Below are 22,391 nucleotides of genomic sequence, written 5' to 3' on the forward strand. Positions count from 1 at the left end.
GGGCCGGGCCCCCCGCCGGCTGCCTGGCCCCCGGGTGCTTCCAGAGAGCAGGCGACGGGGGTCGGGTCCGGGACCGGGACCGGGACCGGGGGGCTCCCACCTGGCAAAGACCCCCGCATGCGGGGCTGCTTGCGTGGGGCGGCGGGGAGCAGCTGCCTGTGCCTCGGTTTCCCCGTGGCACGGTTGCTGGGGGGCGGCCTGGGTTGCTTCCCTCTGATTCAAACCGGGAATATTTATCCTGCGCAGCTGCTGTTTGTCTCCGCCCGGGACCCACCGCAGAGGCGGGGGCCGGGGCCGGGCCCGAGCTCGGGGGGGCCCGGAGTCGATGGCCCGGGACAGGCGCTGCTTTGCGGCTGGAGGGAGGGGGCAGGAGCCCCCCCGCGTGGGCTGCGGGCTGGATCCGGGGTGACGGCGGGGAGAGCAGAGCCTAGGGGCACTGTTTGTGGGGCAAGGGTCTCAGTGTTCCCACCTGGGAAATGGGCGCACGGGGGGTTAATTCCCCCGAGATGGGCTGCGGACCCCGCCTCCCGGGTTTCGCGGAGGGGGAAGGGAAAGAACCCAGCAACTCGGGGGGGGGGGGGTTCCCCAGGCCGCTGCTGCGAGGTGCCCCCGGGCAGGCGGAGCTCTGCGCTGCCCGGGGCCCCCGGGGTGGCGGGGGGCTGCAGGGGCTAACCCAGCCTTTGCCCCCGCCGTCTGCTCGCTCCTTCTCTGCCGCAGGCTGGGGCGGGGGGAGGCACAGCGCCTCTGCCACCGCCTTGCTGGGGTGGGGGGACATAAGCAAGTCGCGGCCTCCCCCCGGCCTCAGTTTCCCCTCTCTGTACAATGGGCATCTCTGAGCAGATGCCGCTGCCGCGGCGCCGTGCCTCAGTTTCCCCGGCTCCTACCGGGGCGGGGGTGGGGGCTGGCTCCTCCCCTGCGCCCAGGTGCGCCCGGTACCGGCCCCGCAGGTGGGTGCCGGGCTCGGGGTCAGCGCAGTTGTGTTCATGAGTGTGTGTGCATAAGGGTTTGTAAGGGCAGGGGGGTGTGCACATAAGAGTGTTTTTATAAGTGTATATATGTGTATAGTATGCAGGCGTGAAAGGGGAGATTCAGCTCCCCGTCTATACAGGGTGTGTGTGGGTGGGCCTGGAAAGGGAGCTATAGCTACCAGTCTAGTATATTGGGGGGATGTATGAGCGTGCTGCCATACAAGGGGGCTGTGGCATAGCTGGGTTGGCGGTGTGCAAACACACGCTCTTGCGCACACACTTTTGCCCTTGAGCGCATGCCCCTTGCAGCCCGCCAGGTGCTGTTGAGTTGAAAGGGTGTTTGTGGGTGTGCAGGTGTGCACGCGTGCAGATGGCCGGGCATGAAGAGGTGATCGTGAGCGTGTGGGAAATGGAGGGGCCCTGTGTGGGCTGCGTTGGCCAGAGTTACTGCATGTGATGGTGGAGGGGCTGGTGTTGAAGTGTGTGTGTGTGTGTGTAAAGCGCCGTGGGCTGTTGCGTGCAGGCTGGAGGAGATGGTGTGGAGCACCCCCCCATACACGCACGCACGCACGCCAGCTGTGTTTGCTTGTGTTTGGATTTGCCCCAGGGAGCAGTGGGAGGATGATGCACCCTCTTCCCCATGAAACAGCTGAGCCTGGTGCGTGCAGCGCCCTCCAGGCTCTCCCCCCCACTCTTGGCAGCTCCTCCTAGGGGCGGGGGGGTCCCAGAGGGGCTCCCAGGACTGCCTGTGCCGGGCAAAGTCAGAGAGGGGCTGCGAAGCAGAGGAGAAGCCACTCGGTGTTGGGGGCATCAGTGGCTGGATCCCAGGTTCTGCCCTGCCACTGATGTCCCAAATGACCTTGGCAGAGTCATTTAGCCACCCCCATAGGGACCCTGCAGCAACCTTGGCCCTGTGTGTGCAGGTGTGAGCGGCTTGCGCTTTCCTACCACAGAAGCCGGATCATAACGCTGCCCCGGAGCGAAGCAGGGGATCGGACTTCCCTCCCCACAGGCAGCCAGAAAGCTCCGGCCTGTGTTTCCCCCGCATAAAAACATCCCAGTGCTTTGCTTCTGCGGCTTGTTGTCTGCTGCAGAGCAAGAGCAACTGACTGTTTTCCAGCCCCTGCCAAAGGGCAGCAGCAGGCCCAAAAATGCATACTTGGCCCCGGATGGTGGGAAACAAAGGGGCTGGAAATAGAGGCTCCCTGTGGGGATTTCTTACCAGATCCAAAGGCATTTGCCAGGAAGGTGGGGGAAGGAGGGTGGAGGACACAAGGCTTCGATTAAGAGATGCTCATAAAAATAAAATCTCTGTGTCCACAGCTTGGCTGCATCACAGGCCCGGGGTGGGGGGGGTGTCAAGGCTGGGTCCAGCCCCATCCCTGGATGCTGCAGAGAGCCTGGCAGCTTAGAGGTTTCTTCCTGACCCCTGGAGCACATCCATGGCTGGGGGGATGTGATCGGTGCTGGGGAAGGTTGCAGCATGTCTCTGCTTTGCAGTGTCAGCTACCTCCCGTCCTCCCTGTCCTGCTACGACCTGGGATTTTCCCTCCCCACTGCAAGGTCAGCCTTGGCTGGATGCGTCTTGGCTCCCTGCAGTGCAGAGGAGAGGTGGGCACCTTCCTCCTACCAACCCTTCCCTGCTCAGTCTGCGGGGTCACCTCTTCTTCCTGGGGAGGGGAGAATCCCCTACACCTGGGCTCACTTTGGGGGGGATCAGGAGGGGGTCCTGGGAGCACCAGGTTGTATCCATGAGATGGACCCAGGAGATGCCCCAATGAGGCCGGAGGGAGCTGGGGCTGCAGCCGGACCCATGCCAGGGCACCATTGGCACTGCTGCCCTGCTGGCACCTCCATCCCCCTGGGACTGAGGTAGGAAGAGGCATGAGAAGGGTGTAGTGGTTAGAGCAGGAATGTGGGACTTGCTGGGGCACATGGGTTCTCCCTGAAGTCTTGGGGAGGGAGCCCTGGGGGGGGCCTGGGTTTGCACAGGGGGTCAGGACCCGTGCTCTACCCACCCCACGAAGGACTCGCCGTCCCTGCGCCTGTTGCAGCCTGCACGCCTCTGCTTCCCCAAGACCCGCTGCGCCGGCACAGTGGACGATTGTGCCAGGAGCCGAGGGCCGGGCCCCGCACAATGGGGCGTTGTTTGGCCCTGGCGCTCGGCTGTTGCCGTCTCCCTGCCCCTCCAGCTCGGCTTGGCCCAGGGCTGGGGGCTGGGCAGTGCCGGGCTCAGGGCACCTTTGCTTTCGTGCTACCCCTGAACTCGCTGCCCTCTGCTACTGCATGTGTCCTAAGCCCTGTACAGCTATTGGGGTTCTTCTGCGGAGGCTCCTCTGCAGCTCACGACGGCAGCAGCTGCGTGTGACAGACACCTCCGTCGCCTCCTCCGTGACGCACCTGTTCTCCTGGAGAAGCGGCAGGTGCTGGTGCCTTCGCTGCCATATTTTTAGGCAGCCAACTCTCCTGCTGTCGTGACTCAGGCTGGGCCCCACTGAGTGGGGGAAGGAGCCCCCCCAGCTCGGAGCCGTTAAAGCCGCTTCCTCCTCGTGGGTGGTTTCACTTTCAGGCCAGGCCAGAGTCTCCTGGGCAGCCACCACGTTGCTTTCTGACTCCTGGGAGGGCGCAGCTGCATCTCAGAGCCCCCTGCCCCAAAGCCCCCACCTGAGCCCCTGGAAAGCAGAGCTGTTTCCCCGGGTGGCAGGGAGCTCTGTGGCCCTGGGAACAGCCAGCATCGGCCTTTGCCGCAGCAGACCTTCCCCCTGCGCCTGGTCAGAGGTTTCTGACTTCGTGGTTGAAGTTCTGCTCCAGGTGGGGATTCCCCGCTCTCCCAGGTGCTGCTTGCAGAGCTAGGCCTGGTCCACACCCACTGAGGCACCAGGGGCTCTGCTGTGCCCAGGCGAAGGGGCATAACCAAGGTTACTCAGAAGTCAGTGGCAGAGGGGGAACAGAACCCAGGTGTCCTGGCGCCCCACAGCCAGGGCCTGAGGTCTTGACTCTCCCCGTGGTGCTCGGCCATCGCCCCCTGGCATCCTGCCGGGGGAGGCAGGAATACAGCCCCACCGCCCACTGGAGACCCTCGTCCTTCCTGAGCAACAGGCCGTGCTCTGTCTGCGGGGAGCAGCAGTGAGCTGTTATCTGTGCTCCGGTTCCCACATCCTGAGCTAATGCACCCTTCTTTTGTCTTCGCAGCCCATGGCTGAGGGTGGCAGGGCCGGTGGTCTTGCCGGGGGGGGCACGAGTCTCCCCACGGGTGCTGCGGAGGTGAGCCAGAGCCGCGGGGCTTGGTGGCTGGGATCTGGTTTCCCTTGGGTTGGGCTCCTGGCTCCAGCCCTGCCTTCAGGTTCTTCCTTCCCTTCCGTAGACGAGCCCCCAGCTCCGTGCCACTAGGGTTTGGCTTTTCATTGCCATTCGAAGCAGCTGGTGGTCCTCCAGTCCCATCCTCGCCCACCAGGGCTGGGGATCCCAGCCTGTGAACTTGCGGGCTGTGCTGGGGGAAGCTGCCTTGTTTCGGGCCCTCAGGTTCCCCATGCTCCCTCCCTGTCCTGGCTGCCGGGCACGTGGGCATGAGCCCAGCCCAGCTGAGTGGGCACTTGGCTGGGAAAGGGATGAGCCAGGTCTTCCTGTCTGCACCCAGGGAGGTTTCTCTCAAGGGGATCCAAGGGCACTGGGCACTCTTGGGAAGATCCGGCGCAGGGATCCTGGTGTCTCTCCTCGATCTGTGCTTAGAGAGCTGCTCCTCCCTGCATCCCCTTGGTGTAGCTGGAGCTGGATCTGCCTCCTGGGCCTTGCAGCTCCTTCCTTTGCAGCCAGCTTGGCCCTGTCTGAGCTGCATCCTGGGGCACCAGCACTCAGCCTGCGCCTATTGCAGGGGTCCAGCTGCCCGGAGGATGTCAAGGCGCTAGTGACGGGGACTGACGCCATGGCCATGTTCAAAGCTGGGAATGTGGAGGAGCTGTATGAGCTGCTAGAGACTCTGGGCAGGTGAGCACAGGCTGAGCCCAAGGCGAGAGGGAAGCGAAAGTGGCCGGAAGCTGCTGCCTGACCCCACAGCCCACATCATCTACTCACGCTCCTTCCTCTTCCCCCTGGGCTCTTGGCCCACGGCCTTCCCCGCTGTCAATGGGCCCTGAGCTCAGTAAGCTGAGTCTGGGCTTGGCCCAGCACGGCCATTTCCCAGAGCAACTCTTCTAGCCGCTGGACTCCCCTCCAACCCCCTGCAGAACCGGGGGGTCCGGGTTCTGCTCCTTCCCACGGCTGCCAGCTGTAGCCAGGTCCTGACTCCTTCCTCAATCGAGCTGTGAACCCAGGAGTCCTGGTTCCCAGCCCTGCTTCTTCCCAAAGCTGTGGGTGGGAAGGGGGAGTGGGGTCGTTGGATCAAAGAAATGAGGAGCCAGGACTTCTGGGCTCTACTGCAGCCTGGGGAGGCGAGAGGGCCTAGTGGGTAAGAGCTAGGAGACCTGGGAGCCAGGACTCTTGGGTTCTCTCCCAGTTTTGAGAGGGAAATGGGAGCTAGTGGTTAGAGCACTGAGGTTGGGAGCCAGGACTTGCTGCCTAGGGAGTGGATAGCACAGGGTGGGGGCCTTGCTTATACCTGCCAGAGCCTTGCCTTACTCTGCCCCCTCCTGCAGCGGGCACTTTGGCGTAGTGAAGCGGTGCCGAGAGCGTGGGACAGGGGCCTTCTACGCCGCCAAGTTTGTGAAGACGCGGAAGTGCCGGGGCAGCCTCCGGGGGCTGGGCCGCGAGCAGGTGGAGCGTGAGGTCGGCATCCTGCAGCAGCTCGAGCACCCCAACATCATGCGCCTGTACGACCTCTTCGCCAGCAAGGCCGAGATGGTGCTGGTGCTGGAGCTGTGAGTGCTGCAGGATTGGGGGTGGGGCTAGGCTCTGATTCGCCCCCCGCCCCCACCACATCAGCACACACTATGCTTGCACGGCCCCTCTCCCCCCATTTTCCAGACAGGGAAACAGGCCTGGAACAGGGACAGGACCTCACCAAGGCCAGGGTGCAGCAGACCTGGGGGTGGGACCCTGCCCCTTGGCTGTGTCCTGGCAGTGAAAGGTGCAGGATGTCTGTGCTCCCTGGTGCTCACCCCTCACCCTTCTCTGCCAGGATCTGCGGTGGGGAGCTCTTTGACTTCATCGCTGCCAAAGAGATGCTGACAGAGGCCGAGGCCATCGAGTTCCTGGAGCAGATCCTGTGTGGAGTCGCCTACATGCACTCCCGGCACATCGCCCACTTTGACCTCAAGGTGCCCCCCACCTCCCCTTGGAGCTGCCGCCCCTGCCCTGGGGAGGGGGCTGATCCCAGGGGTGCTCTGTGCTGGGATCTGGTCCCATCACGGAGCCACGTCTTGTTGTGCCATGCTGCTGAGAGCGGCCCCAGGGCAGCTCTAGCTTGGTCTCTCAGCCATGGATGTGGCTTTCCCACCCCTGCCTCCAGCCAAGGGGATGTGCCAAGAGGCCACGGAGATGTGGTGGGGGGGATGACTGGGGCTCATGGTGCCTCCTGCCCCTCCCCGCAGCCGGAAAACATCATGCTGCTGGAGAAGGATGTGCCCAACCCCAAGATCAAGATCATCGACTTTGGCCTGGCGCAGAAGTTGGAGGATGGCACCACCTTCAAGAGCCTCTGCGGCACCCCACAGTACATTGGTGAGGGGCCCGGCTGGGCACCGGGGCTTTCTACCCCCGCCCTGCTCTTTGGCACTGACCTGTGCCACAGCCCGTCCTGCCGCACAGCTGTGACCAGTGGCTTCTGGCATCAGTGGGTAGATGGAGGAATAGCTGCCTGCAATGGAAATGCAGCCACCTCTGGGGTGGAACATGGTGGTGGAAGACGAGGCATAGAAGGGCTCCGTGGCAGAGGGGGGGCTTTGAAGAGGAGGGGGATGTAGAGGGGGAGGGGATGGGCTTAGCACCCCAGCGATGTCTCTGAGCTCCTTGGGTGCTGGACCAAGGGCCACACCATTGCTACTGCCTCATGGGGGGCAGGGGGACCCTGTTATGAGCTAGACAGGAGGGGCCATGAGACCCCTTCATTACCCCCAGGGGGTGTAAGGTACCAGCCCCAGAAGTGACTTCTGTTTTTTTCCCTCTCCGCTTTGCAGCTCCAGAAGTGATCAACTATGAACCGCTGAGCTCGGCTACAGATATGTGGTAAGTGTCCTGGGTGGGGGGGTGTATGTGTGTGTGTGTGGGGCGGGGGGGGCCCCGTGGTGGCCATCCAGGGCCCGAGCTGTGCTCTTGCCTCTCGAGGGCTGGCGGGTAGGGGCAGGGCAGGTGAATCTGGGGTTCCCATGTCAGCCCGGGCGAGACTGTCAGGTCCTTTGCCCTTGAAAGACCCGCTGTGTCCTCTGGTCCAGCCACCAGCCTGGGGTGGGGGGCACAGAGCCCTTGCGGGGGGCTTACCTGGGACATCTCTATCTGTTTCAGGAGCATCGGGGTCATCACCTACATCCTGTGAGTGCCCAGGGCCATGGCAGTGCCTCCCCTACTCATTAGCTTCAGCCGTAAATCCCCACCCCAGGGAGTCCTGGTGTGGAGTGGGGAGATCTAGAGACCCCCCAGTCCCATGGTCTGCCCCCTTGTCAATGGGACGTGGGAAACCAGCCCCCTCTGCCCAGCACAGGGGGCTGTTGGCTCCAATCTGCAGAAGCTCAGGATCGGGGCCCCTGGTTGACCCAGGGGAAGCTGGCCAGAAGAAGGGGGTTTCACCCAGGGGACCACCTGGCCATGCAGGCATGGGGGGTGTCCATTCTGCACAGCCTCATGGGCCTATCTCCCCCCCCACCAGGCTGAGCGGCATGTCGCCCTTCCAGGGCGAGACAGATGCCGAGACCCTAACTAATGTGGTGGCTGGCAGCTACGAATTCGAGAACAAGTACTTCAGCCAGACCAGTGAGATGGCCAAGGACTTCATCAGCCAGCTGCTGGTCAAGGAGCCAGGGTGAGGCCTGGGTCTGGTGGAGGGTCCCCTGTATTTCTTCCGCAAGTGGGGGGAGCAGGGGGCAGTTCTGTGGGGCGGCAGCGGGGTGGGGAGGAGGCAGTGAAGAAGCCAAACTCTATTCCAGGGACCGAATGACCGCGGCCGAGTGCCTCGTCCACCCCTGGATCAAGGTAAGGGGCACAGTGCACGTGGGACCCCCCCAAGGCGTTGGGGCAGGGCAAGGGCTGCCGGCAGTGTCCGGTGCCCGTGAGGGCCGGGAGGGATTTGGAAGGGGTTGAGCGGGCACCAGGGCAGTGACCCCTCGCATGCCCCACTCCACCAGCCCCTGAACCGGAAGCAGGTTGCAAACCGCAGTCGGTCCTCCATCAACATGAAGAACTTCCGCAAGTTCAATGCCCGCAGGAAGTGGAAGGTAAAGGGGTCCCAAGAGTCCTCTTTGTCCCCGTCCTAAACAGCAGCTGTGTCCTGCACGTCTGTGGCAGGAGAGGCCAGGCCTGGAAGGGCTCCCATGGCCTTGGAGAGGAGCTGGGGGCAAGGGGAGGGGGTCTACCTGTGTAAGCATGCATCCTACCCCGCAGCTCTCCTACAACATGGTGTCCGCCTGCAACCGCCTCTGCCGCATGAGGCTCCTGTGCAACCAGAGCAAGGCTGACGAGCCCCTGGTATGTGCCCAGGGGGTGCCTCCCTCTTGGGGCTGGGGGTCAGTGCAGCCCCTGGGGGGACTGAGCCAGGCTTGATGCCCCCAGGCCATGGCTGCCCCCTGTGCCCCCCCACCTGACCCTCCTGTCCCCTTGCAGCGCAGCTGTGAGAGTGACCAGGAGGACGAGCCCACCTGCCCGGTGACCTTGCTGCGCCGGCGGAGAAGCAGCTGCTCCTGATGGCCCTGCCCATGGCTCCGGTGGCTCCTGGGACCCCCAGCCTCCTTGGGAGGCAGCACCAGCCTGGAGGGAGGGTGGGCACCTGTGCTTGCCCCCAATGGCTGGGATCCATTCGGCAGGAAGGGGCATGGACTTTGGGGCTGGGGGCCTGATCCAGGCTCCCCTCCATCCTAGAGGGCAGGGGGGTGCTGAGGGCATCTCCTGCTTCCCCAAGGCAGACGGGGTATGTGAAGGGGGGGGTGTTTAACTTTGAATAGTGAGCAGCAATGCAAGAGACACCCCCACCACTGCTGCTGTGCACCCCCCAACCAGGAGCACCTTCCCTTTCCCACCTCTGGGGGTCCCTTGGGATGTCTGTCACCCCCTGGTCCCTTTCGAGACGGCACATGGGGACATGCCACTCCCCCACTCACTTGCACTGAGTCCCATTTGCCCCCTTTCTTTCCTCCAGTGCATGCGGGGTTAATCCTCCACTAAACATCCCCCCTCCCTTCCTTAGTGGGGTCTACACACTGTGACACTGTGGGGGTGGGGGAAATACGGCTCCCCCCTCCCTTCATCACTGCTACGCTTGCACTGCACTGCACTGCATGGCAGCACTCGGAGGTTTAATAGGCCTCGGGTCAGCTGGGGGGAGCTCCTGGATGGGAGGGTGCTGAGCCCCCCCCCTCACTGCATGTGTCTCCCCTTCCCCACTGGACTGTTTTATTTTTAAAGGAATAAACATGGACCCCACCCCCTGCCCCGTGTCCTGGCTGGGCTGGCTCCATTGGGGGTGGGGGGCAGGACACCCCCCCCCACCCCCCCCCACACACACACACACAGCCGGTGCTGGGTAGAGGGAAGGTGTCCTCCTAGCAGCTGCCACGCGAGGGCACTCCTGCCCCGCTCATAGCAGCTGGCATTTCCATCTTGCGTCTGCAGGCTGGCTGGGCTGGGGGGTTTGTGGGGGGCTGCCCCTGCCCCATGCAATGGGAAGGCAGCTTGGGGTCCCCAGGGTCCTCACTGCCCCAGCGGGATGCAGTCAGGACTGGGCTTGGCCCCCCTGTCCCTGATCCGAGTGCTGGCTCTGTGCACTCGTGGGAGATGCTCTTTCCCTGGCTTGCAGCTGGGCACGGACCTGGCACTGGAGGGCCCTGCTCCATTACAAAGGTCTCTTTCTGTCCCCTTGCTTTCCCATCCTCCCCTCCCTTCTGGCCCGGGGCCATCGGAGGCATACAGCGGTGGCTGGACCTGCTGGGGACTTTCCTGTGGGGGGAAGCTGGCCACGGAGATGTCCATGCTGTGACCCCCTGGCCTGGAGAGGCATCGACGTGGCTCTGGGGCTGCAGTTTGTTCCTGCAGCAGGTGCTCGATCAGTAGCTGCCCCCACCCCTGGGAGGAGGTCCCAGGAGGGATCCTAGGACTGAACTGGTGGTGTCGGAGGAGGTGACATGAGTGTCTGGGGAGGGGACACGTGCGTGTAGGCAGTGTGGGCTATGGTTCAAGGTCACCATTGCTGCCCAGGAACCCCTGTAATCTGGGTCTGGTGCATGGGGCTGGTGAGACACCCCATGGCCTCAGCTCCCAGACATTTGGGGTTCACCTTTGGCCTGGGAGCCCTGCTCTGCTCTTTTCCTGTGCAAGGTGATTGAGCAAAGAAGCTGCCCCCTCCCTCCTGCCCAGTGTGTTGCAATGGAAAAAAGCCCCTGGACTTCCAGCAGCTGCTTCACCACCGGTGTGGCCCTGTCTTGTCTCTGCGCCAGCCAGCAGCCCCCCTGCCTAGCGTCCTCCCTGGAGCAAGGAGGGGAAAACCGAGGCATGGAGGCTGGCAGGGGCGAGGTTGCAGTGTAGGGAGAACCCAGGTGGGACCCAGCTGAACATCCCCCCTGCTTCCAGGTCCCTCTACCCCCGGTACCCTGTGCCTGAAGGAGTTTCCCATGGCCGAGCTTGGCGGCCTGTCCCCAGGGCCGTGGCCTTGCCGCTTCCCTTCCTAGCTTGTTATTTCCCAAACAAGCCCCCCCTCCCAGCCGTACCCAGCCCGGCTCAGTTGTCAGGCTAAATATTTTGTGTGTAACATTTGCAAACACAAGTGCTGAGGGCCCAGCCCCGGCTTCTTGTGCCTGGCTAGTGCCTGGCACCCCCCCTGCCCACCCCCATCCAGAGCAGGTGGGAGCCCAGCCCTGGCTCCACCCCGCTGCATCTGGGGCTGGCGCGGGCAGCGCCTTCCCACGCTCAGGTGTGCTGGAGAGCCCGGGGGAACACACCTGCACGCCAGGATCAGGGGAGGGGGCAGTGAGGGACCCCCGTGCCCTGCCCAGGACGGGCGTCCGCGTTGCAGTCTCAAGCCGTGGGGGCATCTGTGGGCCATGGGGGCCACACAGCACCCCCGTGCTCTGCATCTCTGGGGAGCCCTGCTGGTCCTCAGCCTCCTCCCACTGGCGCCTGCTCAGGCCACCTCTGAAAGTAAGTACCAGCCAGCTTGGGGATGCAGCCTGTGGTCCCTGGATAGACAGGCGGGGCTTAAGGGGGCTCTCTGTGCAGCCCCTGGGTGAGGGAGGAGAGGGGAGATGCCTCTGGGATGCTGGAGATGGCAAGGGTCAGAGATGTGGGTTCCCCCCGCTCTTCTGGGTGCCCTCGGGTCACTCTCTGGGCCTCTGTTTCCACTCCAGCCACCAAGGTCCTGGAGAAGGGGCTACCTTGAGGTTGGGTATGTGCAGCACCAAGCGCGCTGGGGGGCCTTGAAGCTCTGCCACCAGCACCCACCAAGACCTGGGGGAAGTCTCTTTGCTTCCCTGTGCCTCGGTTGCCTTGTGGGGCAATAGCTTCCTTTCTCTTGTCATTTAAGGTTGTTGGCTCTTGGAGGGCTGTCTGTGCCTGGGGTCTGTGTGTGGGGGGGGTGGATTTGAACCTGGAGTCCAGATCATTTGTACCTGAGCTACACGGTGCCATGAGCCTGCAGCATCATGAGTTTTCCAGAACCCAAAGCTGTCTCCACCCTACCCCCACACCCCGACCTGCTCTTGTTCCCATGCAAATAGGCCTCGGGTACCAAAGCCCAGGACCTGGTGCCTGGGCCTGGCTGGATAATCCCCAGGGACCCCAACACCTTGCAGTGAAAGGAGATGAGATGGGTTGGGAGGCAGGGGGGAGATGCTGCAATTCACCGGCCTTTGGGCTGTGCTGGGAAGGATGCGATGGCAGCAGGGAGAGTGAGGTGGAGACGGATAAATAATTCAGGGGGGCAGGGAGCAGTGGAAAGAGATGGGAAAGCGGAAAATTGTAGCTAAGCAGAAGTAGGGGGGATGATGTCAACGGCACTGGGATCGAAGGCGGCCGAGCAGTGAGGGCCAGGCTGGGGCGGATCGGAGGAGAGAGCCAGGAGGGGTGTTTCAGGGCGCCAGGAAGATGGGCCAGCATCGTGGATGAGTATTTGCCATCTGGGGTCTCAGCACTGTAGTTAGGGGCCTGAGTAGCCTTGCCTTCCCATTCCTCGGTTTCCCCATTGGAGTCACGAGAGACGAGGGTCGCCCCATGAGCAGCCAGGCCCCTGGATCTACTCCAGAGTCAGGGCCGTGCAAACAAGAGCAGGATCTGACCCCTGATGGGGCTGGATGGACCCTGTGGGGGGACCGCGCGCTGGCTGCGGTACACGGAGGAGGCCGGGCGCAGACCTGGCCCCGGGGCTGGCGCGGTTAATGAGTGATGGCAGTAATTGCCCAGCCGCGGCCTGTTTGCTCCCAACAGCGCTGGGAAAACGACCTGCTGTGGCAGGTGCTGCCGTGGTGCCCACTGCTGTGGCTGGCGCTGTGCCCGAAAGGCAGGGAGGGGGGCAGCAGGGACCACAACTAGGGCAAAGGGGATCAGGCGATGCCATGCACCCCTGACTGGCTCCTGGGCTCTGCACCCCTGCAGATGGAGTGCTACGGAGCCCAACTTGGGTGCCAGGGCAGCTGTGCCTACCCTGCTGCACCCTAGGGCCAAGCCAGGCTCGAGTGCAAGGGATCTTGGGGCTACAGGCTTGTAGGAAGGTATGTAGCCTGCTCTGGGGGCTGGTGGGGATAGCTTTTTCTTTAAAATAAATAAATACATTCTTATTCCAAGCCAAATCGCCCAAATCAAGTCCAAATCCTTGGGTCAGTCCAGAACCATAAGTGGCCTACAACCGACAAATGTCCTTCACCCCAGCCAGGGGCTTCAGATGTTTCCAAATCGTTTGCCAGGAGTCCTATGTGCAGGCCCAAGCCTGGAGGCTTGGGGTTTGGATACCCCCAAGTTTCACCTGCCCTCAGCTATACAGCCACAGGAGCAAGCTAGGGAGGAGCCTCCCATTTCCATAAAGTGGTCTTTAAGCCCCAACATCTCAGTGGGCTCTAAAACATGCCAGAAGAACAGTTATCCCTGGGAACACTTAAGAAAAACTGCTTTCATGGACCCAGATACATGGTGTTTCCCCTGCCAGGGATGGCACCTGGGGCGGAGGCATGATAGGGAAATGCAGAGGAAACTCTAGTTTCTTAGGCTGATGCCAGGTGAGCCCCCCTGAGCCCCCCACGCCCCCCTGGAGAACTTGCTCCCTCCCCTCCCAGGTGCATGGCACAGATGGGAGCCCGTGGCCCCTGTCTGTCCCCGCTGGCCTCTCCCTGGCCATGCGGGGCTGGCAGAGCCCCCACCGCCTCAGCCTGCAACATGTTTGGGCTCAAAGCCAAGTTCATCATGTTGATTCCTGGTGTTTACAGTAAATTCTCCTCTGGGTAAGAGGCTGCCCTGGGAGCTGGGTGCTGCAGGCAGCTCAGGCTGGGGGTTGCCCTGGGTGGGGTGTGGCCTGGTATCTCTTCTACCCTGTACCCACATGCATCAGGACCTAGCACCCCAGCTCTGCCAGGGCTCGTCAGAGGAAAGAAAGTGCCTTTAAAATTACCCCTCCTAGAACTTTTGCAGCTAGCAAGGGCCCTGGAGGCTCAGCTATCCCGTAGTGCAGTGCTCTGCGTGGCCCCTGGGCATGCAGTCCTGGCTGCTGTCTGTCCTGAGGCTAGCTGGGGAATGGCAGTGTATTGTACCAGCATCTCTGCCAGCCTCTGCACAAGTCTGCATGCTGCACGGGTCAGCACCTGGCATGGAGCTGGATCCCGCTGGGGCCCCCTAGCCCAGCACGCTGGCCGACAGAGCAGCAAAGTACCCCAAGGACGAAAGCAAGGTGCATGTTTTCTTTCCATGCATGCCCGCAGGGGCTGCAGTCTTGGGCAGGCTTTGCCCTCTTGAGCCCTTGTGACATTGTTGTCTAAAACCCTGGGCCAACGTGCCAGGGAAGCTGCCAGGAACATGTTATCTTTGTGCACGGCGCCGGCTTCGCATGCACGCCGATGTTGCAACGCTGACATGGCTGTGGGAGGCGATGAGAGTCCCTCCGTAAACAGAGGCCACATGCGCCAGACAGGGACTCGGGGGCCATGAAGTGCCAGCAGGGGCTGCCAGGTGGGGTCTGGCAGTGTTGGGAGGTGGGGGTGCATGCAAGGCAGTTCTGGGGGTGATATCCAGGATGTGGCTGGGAAGGGGTCCAGCGAAAGCTTTTCCATCCACAAAATGATGTCTTGGGGAGTCTTGGAGGGCTGATTTTTTCAGAGTCAGATGCCCTGGTCATTGGCAGCTTCTATCTCCTCCATGAAACAGCTTTGGGATGACCCCAGCAAGGTCCTATCCTAGGCTGTGTCTGCCCCCTATGGTGGCTGAGTAGCCCCTGGCCCTGGAAGCATTTACCCTTCTAGCTTCCTGTGTTGGAGGCTGCAAGCGGGAAAAGACCATGGTCAGATCTTGTTCACTTATGAAGAGCAGGTCTGATCCTGCCTCAAGCAGAGGTTGGACTAGATGTGACCCTGGGAGGTCCCTGCCAGCCCCACAACTCTGTGACTTCTCTGCCCCGGTATGAAAGAGGAGACTGGGTGAGGTGGACCTACAGGCTGACTCGGTCCTTGGCAATTCTTCTGTTCTGAGCTAAGGGACTTGGCCACGGCCGCCCCGGTCATCAGTGGCAGGGTGTCCCAGGCCCTCACCCCTGTTTCTTGCAGTCTGCAGCAGCATGGACATCCGGAACGACGCCTCACAGCTGCGGAAGCTGGAGAACTGCACCATCGTGGAGGGCAACCTGCAGATCCTGCTCATGTTCACCACGGGCGCCGAGGACTTCCGGGGCCTGAGCTTCCCGCGCCTGGTCATGGTCACCGAGTACCTGCTGCTTTTCCGCGTCTATGGGCTGGAGAGTCTGCGCGACCTCTTCCCTAACCTCTCGGTCATCCGTGGCACCAGCCTCTTCTTCAACTACGCCCTGGTCATCTTCGAGATGCCGCACCTGCGCGACATCGGCCTCCACAGACTCACCCACGTGCTGCGTGGCTCCGTGCGCATTGAGCGCAACCAGGAGCTCTGCCACCTCTCCACCCTGGACTGGGGGCTGCTGCTGCCCGAGGCAGCCCTGGAGAACAACTACATTGTGGGGAACAAGCTGGCCGAGGAGTGTGCTGATGTCTGCCCTGGCATCTTGGATGTGGAGAAGCCCTGTGCCCAGACCAGTGTCCACGGGCAGCTGGACTATCGCTGTTGGACCTCCAGTTACTGCCAGAGGGGTGAGGAGCTGGGCACCGGGCGGGCATTGTAAGCTGAGCAGGGTGGGCACTGCAAGTTGAGCAAGGTTGACTGGGGAGGGGAGACCCAGGCAATGGAGGGGGAAATCACGGGGGCTGTAGAGAGGGGCATGGCATTGTACCATGGGAGAACGCAGCCCCTCGAAGACAGGGGAAATCCTAGCTTTTATTTTTGATGCTTGGAGACATTCCCTCAGGCATTTCTAACCCAATAATGGGGGCCAGAGAGGTTATTGAAGAGGGGATGGAGGGAGATCTGAGTCAGCACGGTCTCTGTATTGCATCCAGTCCTGCCGCTGTCGGAGACGGGCCTACAGGATCTCAAGCTAGACAGACTATGGGTTTCACCCACTCTGATGCTGCTTATGTTCAGGTTTTCTAAACCCTTTCCAATGGTTTAACCAGCCTGCAGAGGGGAGATGAGCCACCCCAGAGGTGGCTGCACTTCTGCAGCCGTGCTGTTACAAACAGGCCCAGGAAAGTGGGATTCATGGGTGAGGTGGTATGAGGTGTGTGCGTGCGTCACAGATCATGCAATTCTGCTATGTGCTGCCCGGGGCACCATCGTGGACTGGCAGCTCTCCTGAGCTAGGGTGAGAAGTTGGGTGATGCCAAGGCCCTTTTTCTGCCTAAAGCTTGGAGCAACCCAGAATCAGGCCCTGTGTCTGCACTCAGAATCAGGACCCCGATTGGGGTTTCTGGGCTCCGCCATAGTGCATCCCAAAATGTGAAGGGAATATCATTTAATCCTATTAAATGCAGAGTGCACCGGTACAGACTGCTACAAAGGAAAGCCCTGATTGACTATCAGCCTGTGGGGCCGTGGCATTGATTTTAGTGGGGCCAAGATATCACCCAGTCCATCCCAAATAATAATTCAAGGGGGAATGTCCTTTCCAGCCAGGGTGAGGGTGGAGGGGGATGCTGTGAGCCCAGTATAAATGTGCTTCTCTCCCTAGGGAAATACTTTCTAATGCTCTTAGAAAGTATGGGGCTTTAAAGTGGTCTAACTGGGTTTGCAATTGGGATTGTACTGAGGTGGTAAAGAAACAGTTGGTTCCTGCACTGGGAGTGGTGGAGCAAATCCAGTTAGCCGAGTATAATGCCCTGTCCTCTACCAGGAGTGTTAGAAAGTGTTTCCCTATGGAGAGAAGCATGTTTAAAACCCACGAGGGGCTCCGCCTTTCTGGCCACCTCTTCTGCCGTCCTGCCCCTCGTAGGGAGAAGAGGAACCTGCTAGTGCTCTTGGCCCTGTGCACCTGGAAAGGTTTAGTTTGGGCTCCAGAGGATCTATTCTTTGCAGTGGCAAGTTTGTTTGCTCTCACGTTGGGCACCCGGTGCCGGTGGACACTGGGTAAAGATGCAAAGAGGAAAAACCGCCAGGGCAGGTGGAGGAGATGCCTGTGGGCTGAGCAGCTCCGAGGTCCAGAGCGGGGCCTGGGCTGGCATCAGCATGTTTCTACAAATGATCATTATGGAGAGACAAAAAACCCCAAAGAATATATTTATCTAGACAAAATCAAGACCGTGTACAAGTGCCCAGAGACAGGAGCTACAAACTGTCCTAGGGACCCGCGGGGTCACTGCGGCTTCTCCTCTCCTGGGCATGTCCCAGCAGGAGGTGACAATTCAACGTGGCCGTCGCTAAAAGGAGCTTAACGCAGAGAGAGAGGGGGGAGTGGGGGGTCCCTGGGAGACAGCATGTGTGTGTGGGTGGGATGGGGTGCAGAGGTACAGCCTTGGGGTGCCCTGAGGTCTGGGTTCCTCCATCCCAGCCCTGTCTGGGTTTCTGTCCCAGCCCCCCAGAGAGGCAGCAGAGGCTGGGGCCAAGGCTCCCTGCAGCTGCGGGTGTAATCAGACCCATTGTGTATCCACCAGGGCCCTGCTGCCGTGTTTGCCCAGCGGAGGGGTAAATACAGCCCGGGTTGCAGCTGGTTTTCTGTAAACAGACAGCCTGCCATGGGGTATACACTGTCAACACAGATCCTTATCAGCTGCAGCCTCCATATACACACAGGGCAATCCCTCCATCCCTGCTTCCCCTCCCTCTATCCATTCCTCCACTCCTGCCCTTCCTACCCCGCTCTCTCTTTCTCCCCTTTCCCATCCCTCAGATCCCTGCTGTTTCAGGACACAGACTCCCACAGTCTTCCAAGCTGGGAGTGCAGCAAAGCTCTTGTTTCAGGCTCTCAGCAGACTCAGGAAGCAAGTCACTGGGGAGAGCAAAGAGGCTGATGCCATCCCCATCCCCTGAGCACTTAATTCTTGCTCTCTTGCTGCCTCTAGTGTGCCCGTGCGGGGCCGGCGGGGCCTGCACCGTGACTGGGGAGTGCTGCCATGAGGAGTGCCTGGGGGGCTGCAGCCGGGCGCGGGACAGCGGGGCCTGTGTGGCCTGCCGCCACTTCCGCTTCCAGGGACGCTGCCTGCCCGCCTGCCCGGCCCGCACCTACCAGTACGAGGGCTGGCGCTGTGTGACGGCCGAGTACTGTGCCAGCCTGCGCAAGGTCTCCGAGAACCCGCGCGACGCCTCCAAGTTCGTCATCCACCAGCACCAGTGCCTCTCCGAGTGCCCGCCTGGCTACAGCCGCAATGAGAGCAGGTCAGCACCCACCAAACACTACCCCTATACATCTAACCCTGGGGCCAAATCCAGATGCTTCCTACTGCAGCTGCACCCCGGTGGTTACATCCAGGGCCCGTCCCAGCCCCTAGGCTCCATGCCTCTCTGCAGGGAGTCAGGGCATGGATCTGGTGTCCCACGCTCGCTCTGTGCCCTGCACCCCTGGCTGGGGCAGGGGGGTCCAGCGGAGGCTGTGCCTGTGACTCCCTACCCTTGCCTTCTCCTGCAGCATCTTCTGCCACAGGTGCGAGGGGCTGTGCCCCAAGGAGTGCAGGGTGGGCACCAAGACCATCGACTCCACGCGGGCGGCACAGGAGCTGGCCGGCTGCACCCTCCTCGAGGGCAGCCTCATCCTCAACATCCGCCGGGGCTGTGAGTGCTCCCTGCCCCCTGCCCTGCTCTCTGCCACTACCCCACACCACATCCCATCCCCCCATGTCTCCAGCCTGCCAGGGTTGGAAGGGGTGGCAGGGCGGTGGTGGGGGGAAGCTGAGTCTTGCCCCTCAGCAGCGATGCCCATGGGTGGACAAGTTCGCTGAGTCTCAGCACGCTTGGGGTGAGGGTGGGATGGAACCCAGGAGCCCTGCCCCCCTCCCCTGGACCCCCCTGATGGGCTCTTGCCTTCTCTGTGCCCAGACAACCTGGCCTCCGAGCTGCAGAGCAGCCTGGGGCTCATTGAGACCATCACGGGCTTCCTGAAGATCAAGCACTCCTTCGCCCTCGTCTCCTTGTCCTTCTTCAAGAACCTCAAGCTCATCCGTGGGGACTCCATGGTGGACGGGTGAGAGGCCCCCTCCACCCCCTCCTCAGTTGGTTGGGAGCTGCAGGGCTCTGGTGGGGCTGGTGCCTTCCTCTAAGCATCAGGCCTGTTGGGTGGGAGAGCACAGCTGTGCCCGGGGCCCAGGGATCTGCTCCTGGGCAGGGGTAGCAGGGACGGGGTGGGAGGCTGCAGGACAGGGTGCCCTGGCGTGGGTGTGCAAGACACTGGGACACGTGGCATCTGTATGTGCGTGTGTGAAAGGGGTTTGTGTGCAAGTGTGTGGGGGTGACCACCCACATCTCTGCCTTGGTATGTGAGCACACTGCAAGGTGTGTGTATTGTCTGTATGTATGCATTACTTCTGTGTGTGCATATGTGCACATTGCTAGGGTGTGTGTGTGGTACGATTGTCCCTTTTGTATGCATTGGCATGTATGTGTATACACATATGTGTGCTTCTGTGTGTGGATGCATGCTGAGTGCATTGTGCGTGTGGGTATACAAGTGTGTGTGCAAGTGTGTGTGCATACGCGTGGGTGCATGTTGTCTGAGTGCATTGTATGTATATAAAATCGTGTGTGCACGTGCCTGTGTGCATGCGGTCTGTGTGAGCGCACTGCATGTGTATACAAATGTGTGTACTTCTGTGTGTGTGTGCATGTGCCTGGGTGCCTGCTGTGCATGCAGTGTGCATTTGCTTCTGTGTAAGTGGCTGCTCCACACATGTGAATGCACTGTGTGCACATGTGTGGATGTTCCTACACACTTGGGTGCATGATACTGGTATGAGTGTACTCTGTGTGTGTGAGCACGTGGATGCTCTGTTGCACAAGTGTTTGTGCTTCTGCGCATACTCCTGTGTGTGTGTGTGTGTGTGTGTGTGTGTGTGTGTGTGAGACCTGCTCTCTGGGGACCCCATCTGATCCTGCCCCTCTCCCCCCGGCTGCAGGAATTACACCCTATATGTGCTGGACAACCAGAACCTGCAGCAGTTGTGGGACTGGGGCCACCACACGCTCTCCATCCCCGTGGGCAAGATGTACTTCGCCTTCAACCCCAAGCTCTGCCTGGCTGAGATCTACCGCATGGAGGAGGTCACAGGCACCAAGGGTCGGCAGAACAAGGCTGAGATCAACCCCCGCACCAATGGGGACCGCGCCAGCTGTGAGTGCCCCTGCCCTTACCCACCTGGGGTGGGGGGTTGCCATCCAGTGCCCTTCTGCCACGGTCCTTTCCACCCCTTTTGCCGTCAGCACCACCATTCCCCCCCCTGCACACACACTTGTACGCGCCCACAGCGCACTCATACAGACAGCTTGCACCCAGGCACACACACAGAAGCATGCACACTTGTACACCCACACCCACACACACAGTGCACTCAGATAGCATGCACTCACACCCACACACACGCGCAAGCACATACCTGTGTCTACACAGACACACCAATGCATGCAAAAGGGACAATCATACTGCCCCACTCCGTTAGGTCCGGGGAGGTCTCCCCCTTCTGTCCTGACCTGGGTGGTAGATGCATGAGCTGGGTAAGTCTCAGTGCATCCCAGGGCAGGGGAGGTGGTAGATCTCTATGCCCACAGTTGCCAACCCCGAGCCGCCTGCCTCTATCATTGTAGGCAAGACCCAGCGGCTGCGCTTCGTCTCCAACATCACTGAGTCCGACCGCATCTTCCTGCAGTGGGAGCGGTACCGCCCCCCTGAGTACCGCGACCTGCTCAGCTTCATCGTCTACTACAAGGAGTCGTGAGTGCCCAGGACTCGGGAAAGAACTCCCCTCCCCACCCCCCCCAAAAGGCCACAGCCCCCGATGCCCGGTGGGGATGCTGCTCCTCTACAGCATTCGCAGGAATGCAGGATGGATGGGGTCCTTGTGGACCTCCCCCATCCACCCTGAGTCAGTCAAGAGGCAGCTGGCAGGCTTGGCTCTGCCTTAGGGCACCCCAGGGCTCCCCTCTTTCTGCCTGGGCTGGTGGGGTGGGGTTGCTGCATGCTGTTTTCTCCCCAGAGGTAGCTGCATCATGTATGTGCATATGGGATGCAGAAGTGGCTTTGGCATCCCAAAGCACTGCACCAGGGTGCGGTTGCTGCACACCATTCCCTCCCCAGAGGCGGTTGCATCATATATGTGCATATATGATGCAGAGGTGGCTTTGGCATCCCAAAATGCTGCACTGGGGTGAGGTTGCTGCATGCCGTTCCTCTCCAGAAGTGGCTGCATCATGCATGGGTGTATGTGATGCAGCAGTGGCTTCAGGATCCTGTGAAGTGTTGCACCAGGGTGGGGTTGCTGCATCCCATTCCCTCCCCAGATGTGGCTGCATCATGTATGTGCATACGGGATGCAGAGGTGTGAAGCAGGTGCCATGCCGCACCCCAGAGCCAGCTGTGCATCTGGGGCCATCAGATCCCAGAGGCAGCTGCATCTCTGTCCTGCAAGCAGTCGTAGGAGGGGGCCGAGTCCCAGCCAGGAGGCGGGAGGAGGGGAGTTTGTGGCCCTCCATATGCTGATCCCCGCTGGGGGGGTGGGGTGGTCCAGGCCCTTCCAGAACGTGACGGAGTATGTGGGCCAAGACGCCTGCGGGGCTCACAGCTGGAACGTGGTGGATGTAGAGCTGCCCCTGCACAGCGACCAGGACCCCGGTGTGGCACTGCTGGGCCTGAAGCCCTGGACGCAGTATGCCCTCTTTGTCCGCGCCATCCCCCTCACCACGGCAGAGGAAGGCCGCAACTATGGGGCACAGAGCGAGGTGGTCTACATCCGCACCCTGCCAGCAGGTAGGGGTGCCAGGGCACGTCCCACTACCTGTTAGGTTGCTTCAGAGGATAACAACCAGCTACCGCTGCCAGCTAATGGAGCTGCGGCAAGTGAGGTCTGGGTCCTGGGTGCAGATCCTCCAGGGTGAGGGCCCCATCCTGGGAGCTTCTGCACCTCTGCCGGGGTAGAGGGCGCAGGGGTGCTATGGATGACCCAGGCCTAGGCAGGATCAGGCCCCCAGGGAAGAACAGGGGCAGATGGGGATGCAGAGGGGATGCGGGGGGGTCATGCCGTGGTGTCCCACAGCCCCGACAGTGCCACGGGATGTCATCTCCATGTCCAACTCCTCGTCCCACATCATCGTGCGCTGGAAGCCGCCCACGCAGCGCAACGGGAACATCACCTACTACCTGGTGCTGTGGCAGCAGTTGGCGGAGGACGCCGACCTCTATGTCAACGACTACTGCCACAAAGGTCAGCGCGGGCGGGCGCCAGGGGCCACCTCCCTGCCATGGGCTACGCGCCTGGGTCCTCCCTACCCAGCAGGGGTGCCAGGGGGCAGGGTTACCCAGACCTGGGGCTTACAAGGGATGCCAGGGGGCGGGGTTTACCTAGGTGGAGGGGTGGGGCTTACAAGGGATGCCTGGGGTGGGGCTTATGAAGGTAGAGTTCCAATGGGTGGGGCTTCCAAGGGGTACCAGGGGGTGGGACTTGCAAGGGATGCCGGGGGCGGGGCTTATGAAGGTGGAGTCCCAAGGGACTTACAGGAGATGCTCAGGGTGGGGCTTATTAAGGTGTAGTCCCAAGGGGCGGGGCTTACTAGGGG

At 61.4% G+C, this 22,391-nt stretch overlaps 2 protein-coding genes across 3 annotated transcripts in view; both read left to right on the forward strand.

Moving 5' to 3' along the window:
* Positions 1 to 2,390: 2,390 nt before the first annotated feature.
* On the forward strand, positions 2,391 to 9,524 carry LOC109324012 (death-associated protein kinase 2-like). Its single transcript, XM_019555736.1, has 12 exons — positions 2,391 to 4,232; positions 4,840 to 4,952; positions 5,600 to 5,821; positions 6,082 to 6,220; positions 6,494 to 6,623; positions 7,079 to 7,127; positions 7,404 to 7,430; positions 7,765 to 7,917; positions 8,042 to 8,087; positions 8,240 to 8,329; positions 8,496 to 8,579; positions 8,715 to 9,524. Exons 1-12 carry the CDS (start codon positions 4,164 to 4,166, stop codon positions 8,793 to 8,795), a joined length of 1,203 nt encoding a protein of 400 aa, XP_019411281.1. The 5' UTR covers positions 2,391 to 4,163; the 3' UTR covers positions 8,796 to 9,524.
* A 1,479-nt stretch (positions 9,525 to 11,003) lies between these two features.
* Positions 11,004 to 22,391, forward strand: part of INSRR (insulin receptor related receptor) — a 17,658-nt gene continuing 6,270 nt past the window's right edge. Inside the window, exons 1-9 of one of the 2 annotated variants that reach the window (XM_019555751.1) lie at positions 11,004 to 11,240; positions 14,840 to 15,394; positions 17,699 to 18,011; positions 18,262 to 18,404; positions 18,669 to 18,813; positions 19,742 to 19,956; positions 20,427 to 20,553; positions 21,347 to 21,585; positions 21,872 to 22,039. In XM_019555751.1, coding sequence (XP_019411296.1) covers positions 11,144 to 11,240; positions 14,840 to 15,394; positions 17,699 to 18,011; positions 18,262 to 18,404; positions 18,669 to 18,813; positions 19,742 to 19,956; positions 20,427 to 20,553; positions 21,347 to 21,585; positions 21,872 to 22,039 — 2,002 coding nt within the window. In that variant the 5' untranslated portion in view covers positions 11,004 to 11,143. Of the gene's footprint in view, positions 11,241 to 14,227; positions 14,714 to 14,839; positions 15,395 to 17,698; positions 18,012 to 18,261; positions 18,405 to 18,668; positions 18,814 to 19,741; positions 19,957 to 20,426; positions 20,554 to 21,346; positions 21,586 to 21,871; positions 22,040 to 22,391 lie in introns of those variants that run through there. The other variant, XM_019555762.1, reaches the window with a different exon arrangement.

Source organism: Crocodylus porosus, unplaced genomic scaffold (assembly GCF_001723895.1).
Source record: "Crocodylus porosus isolate Cpor-Errol unplaced genomic scaffold, CroPor_comp1, whole genome shotgun sequence".
In the NCBI taxonomy this organism is placed as follows: Eukaryota; Metazoa; Chordata; order Crocodylia; family Crocodylidae; genus Crocodylus; species Crocodylus porosus.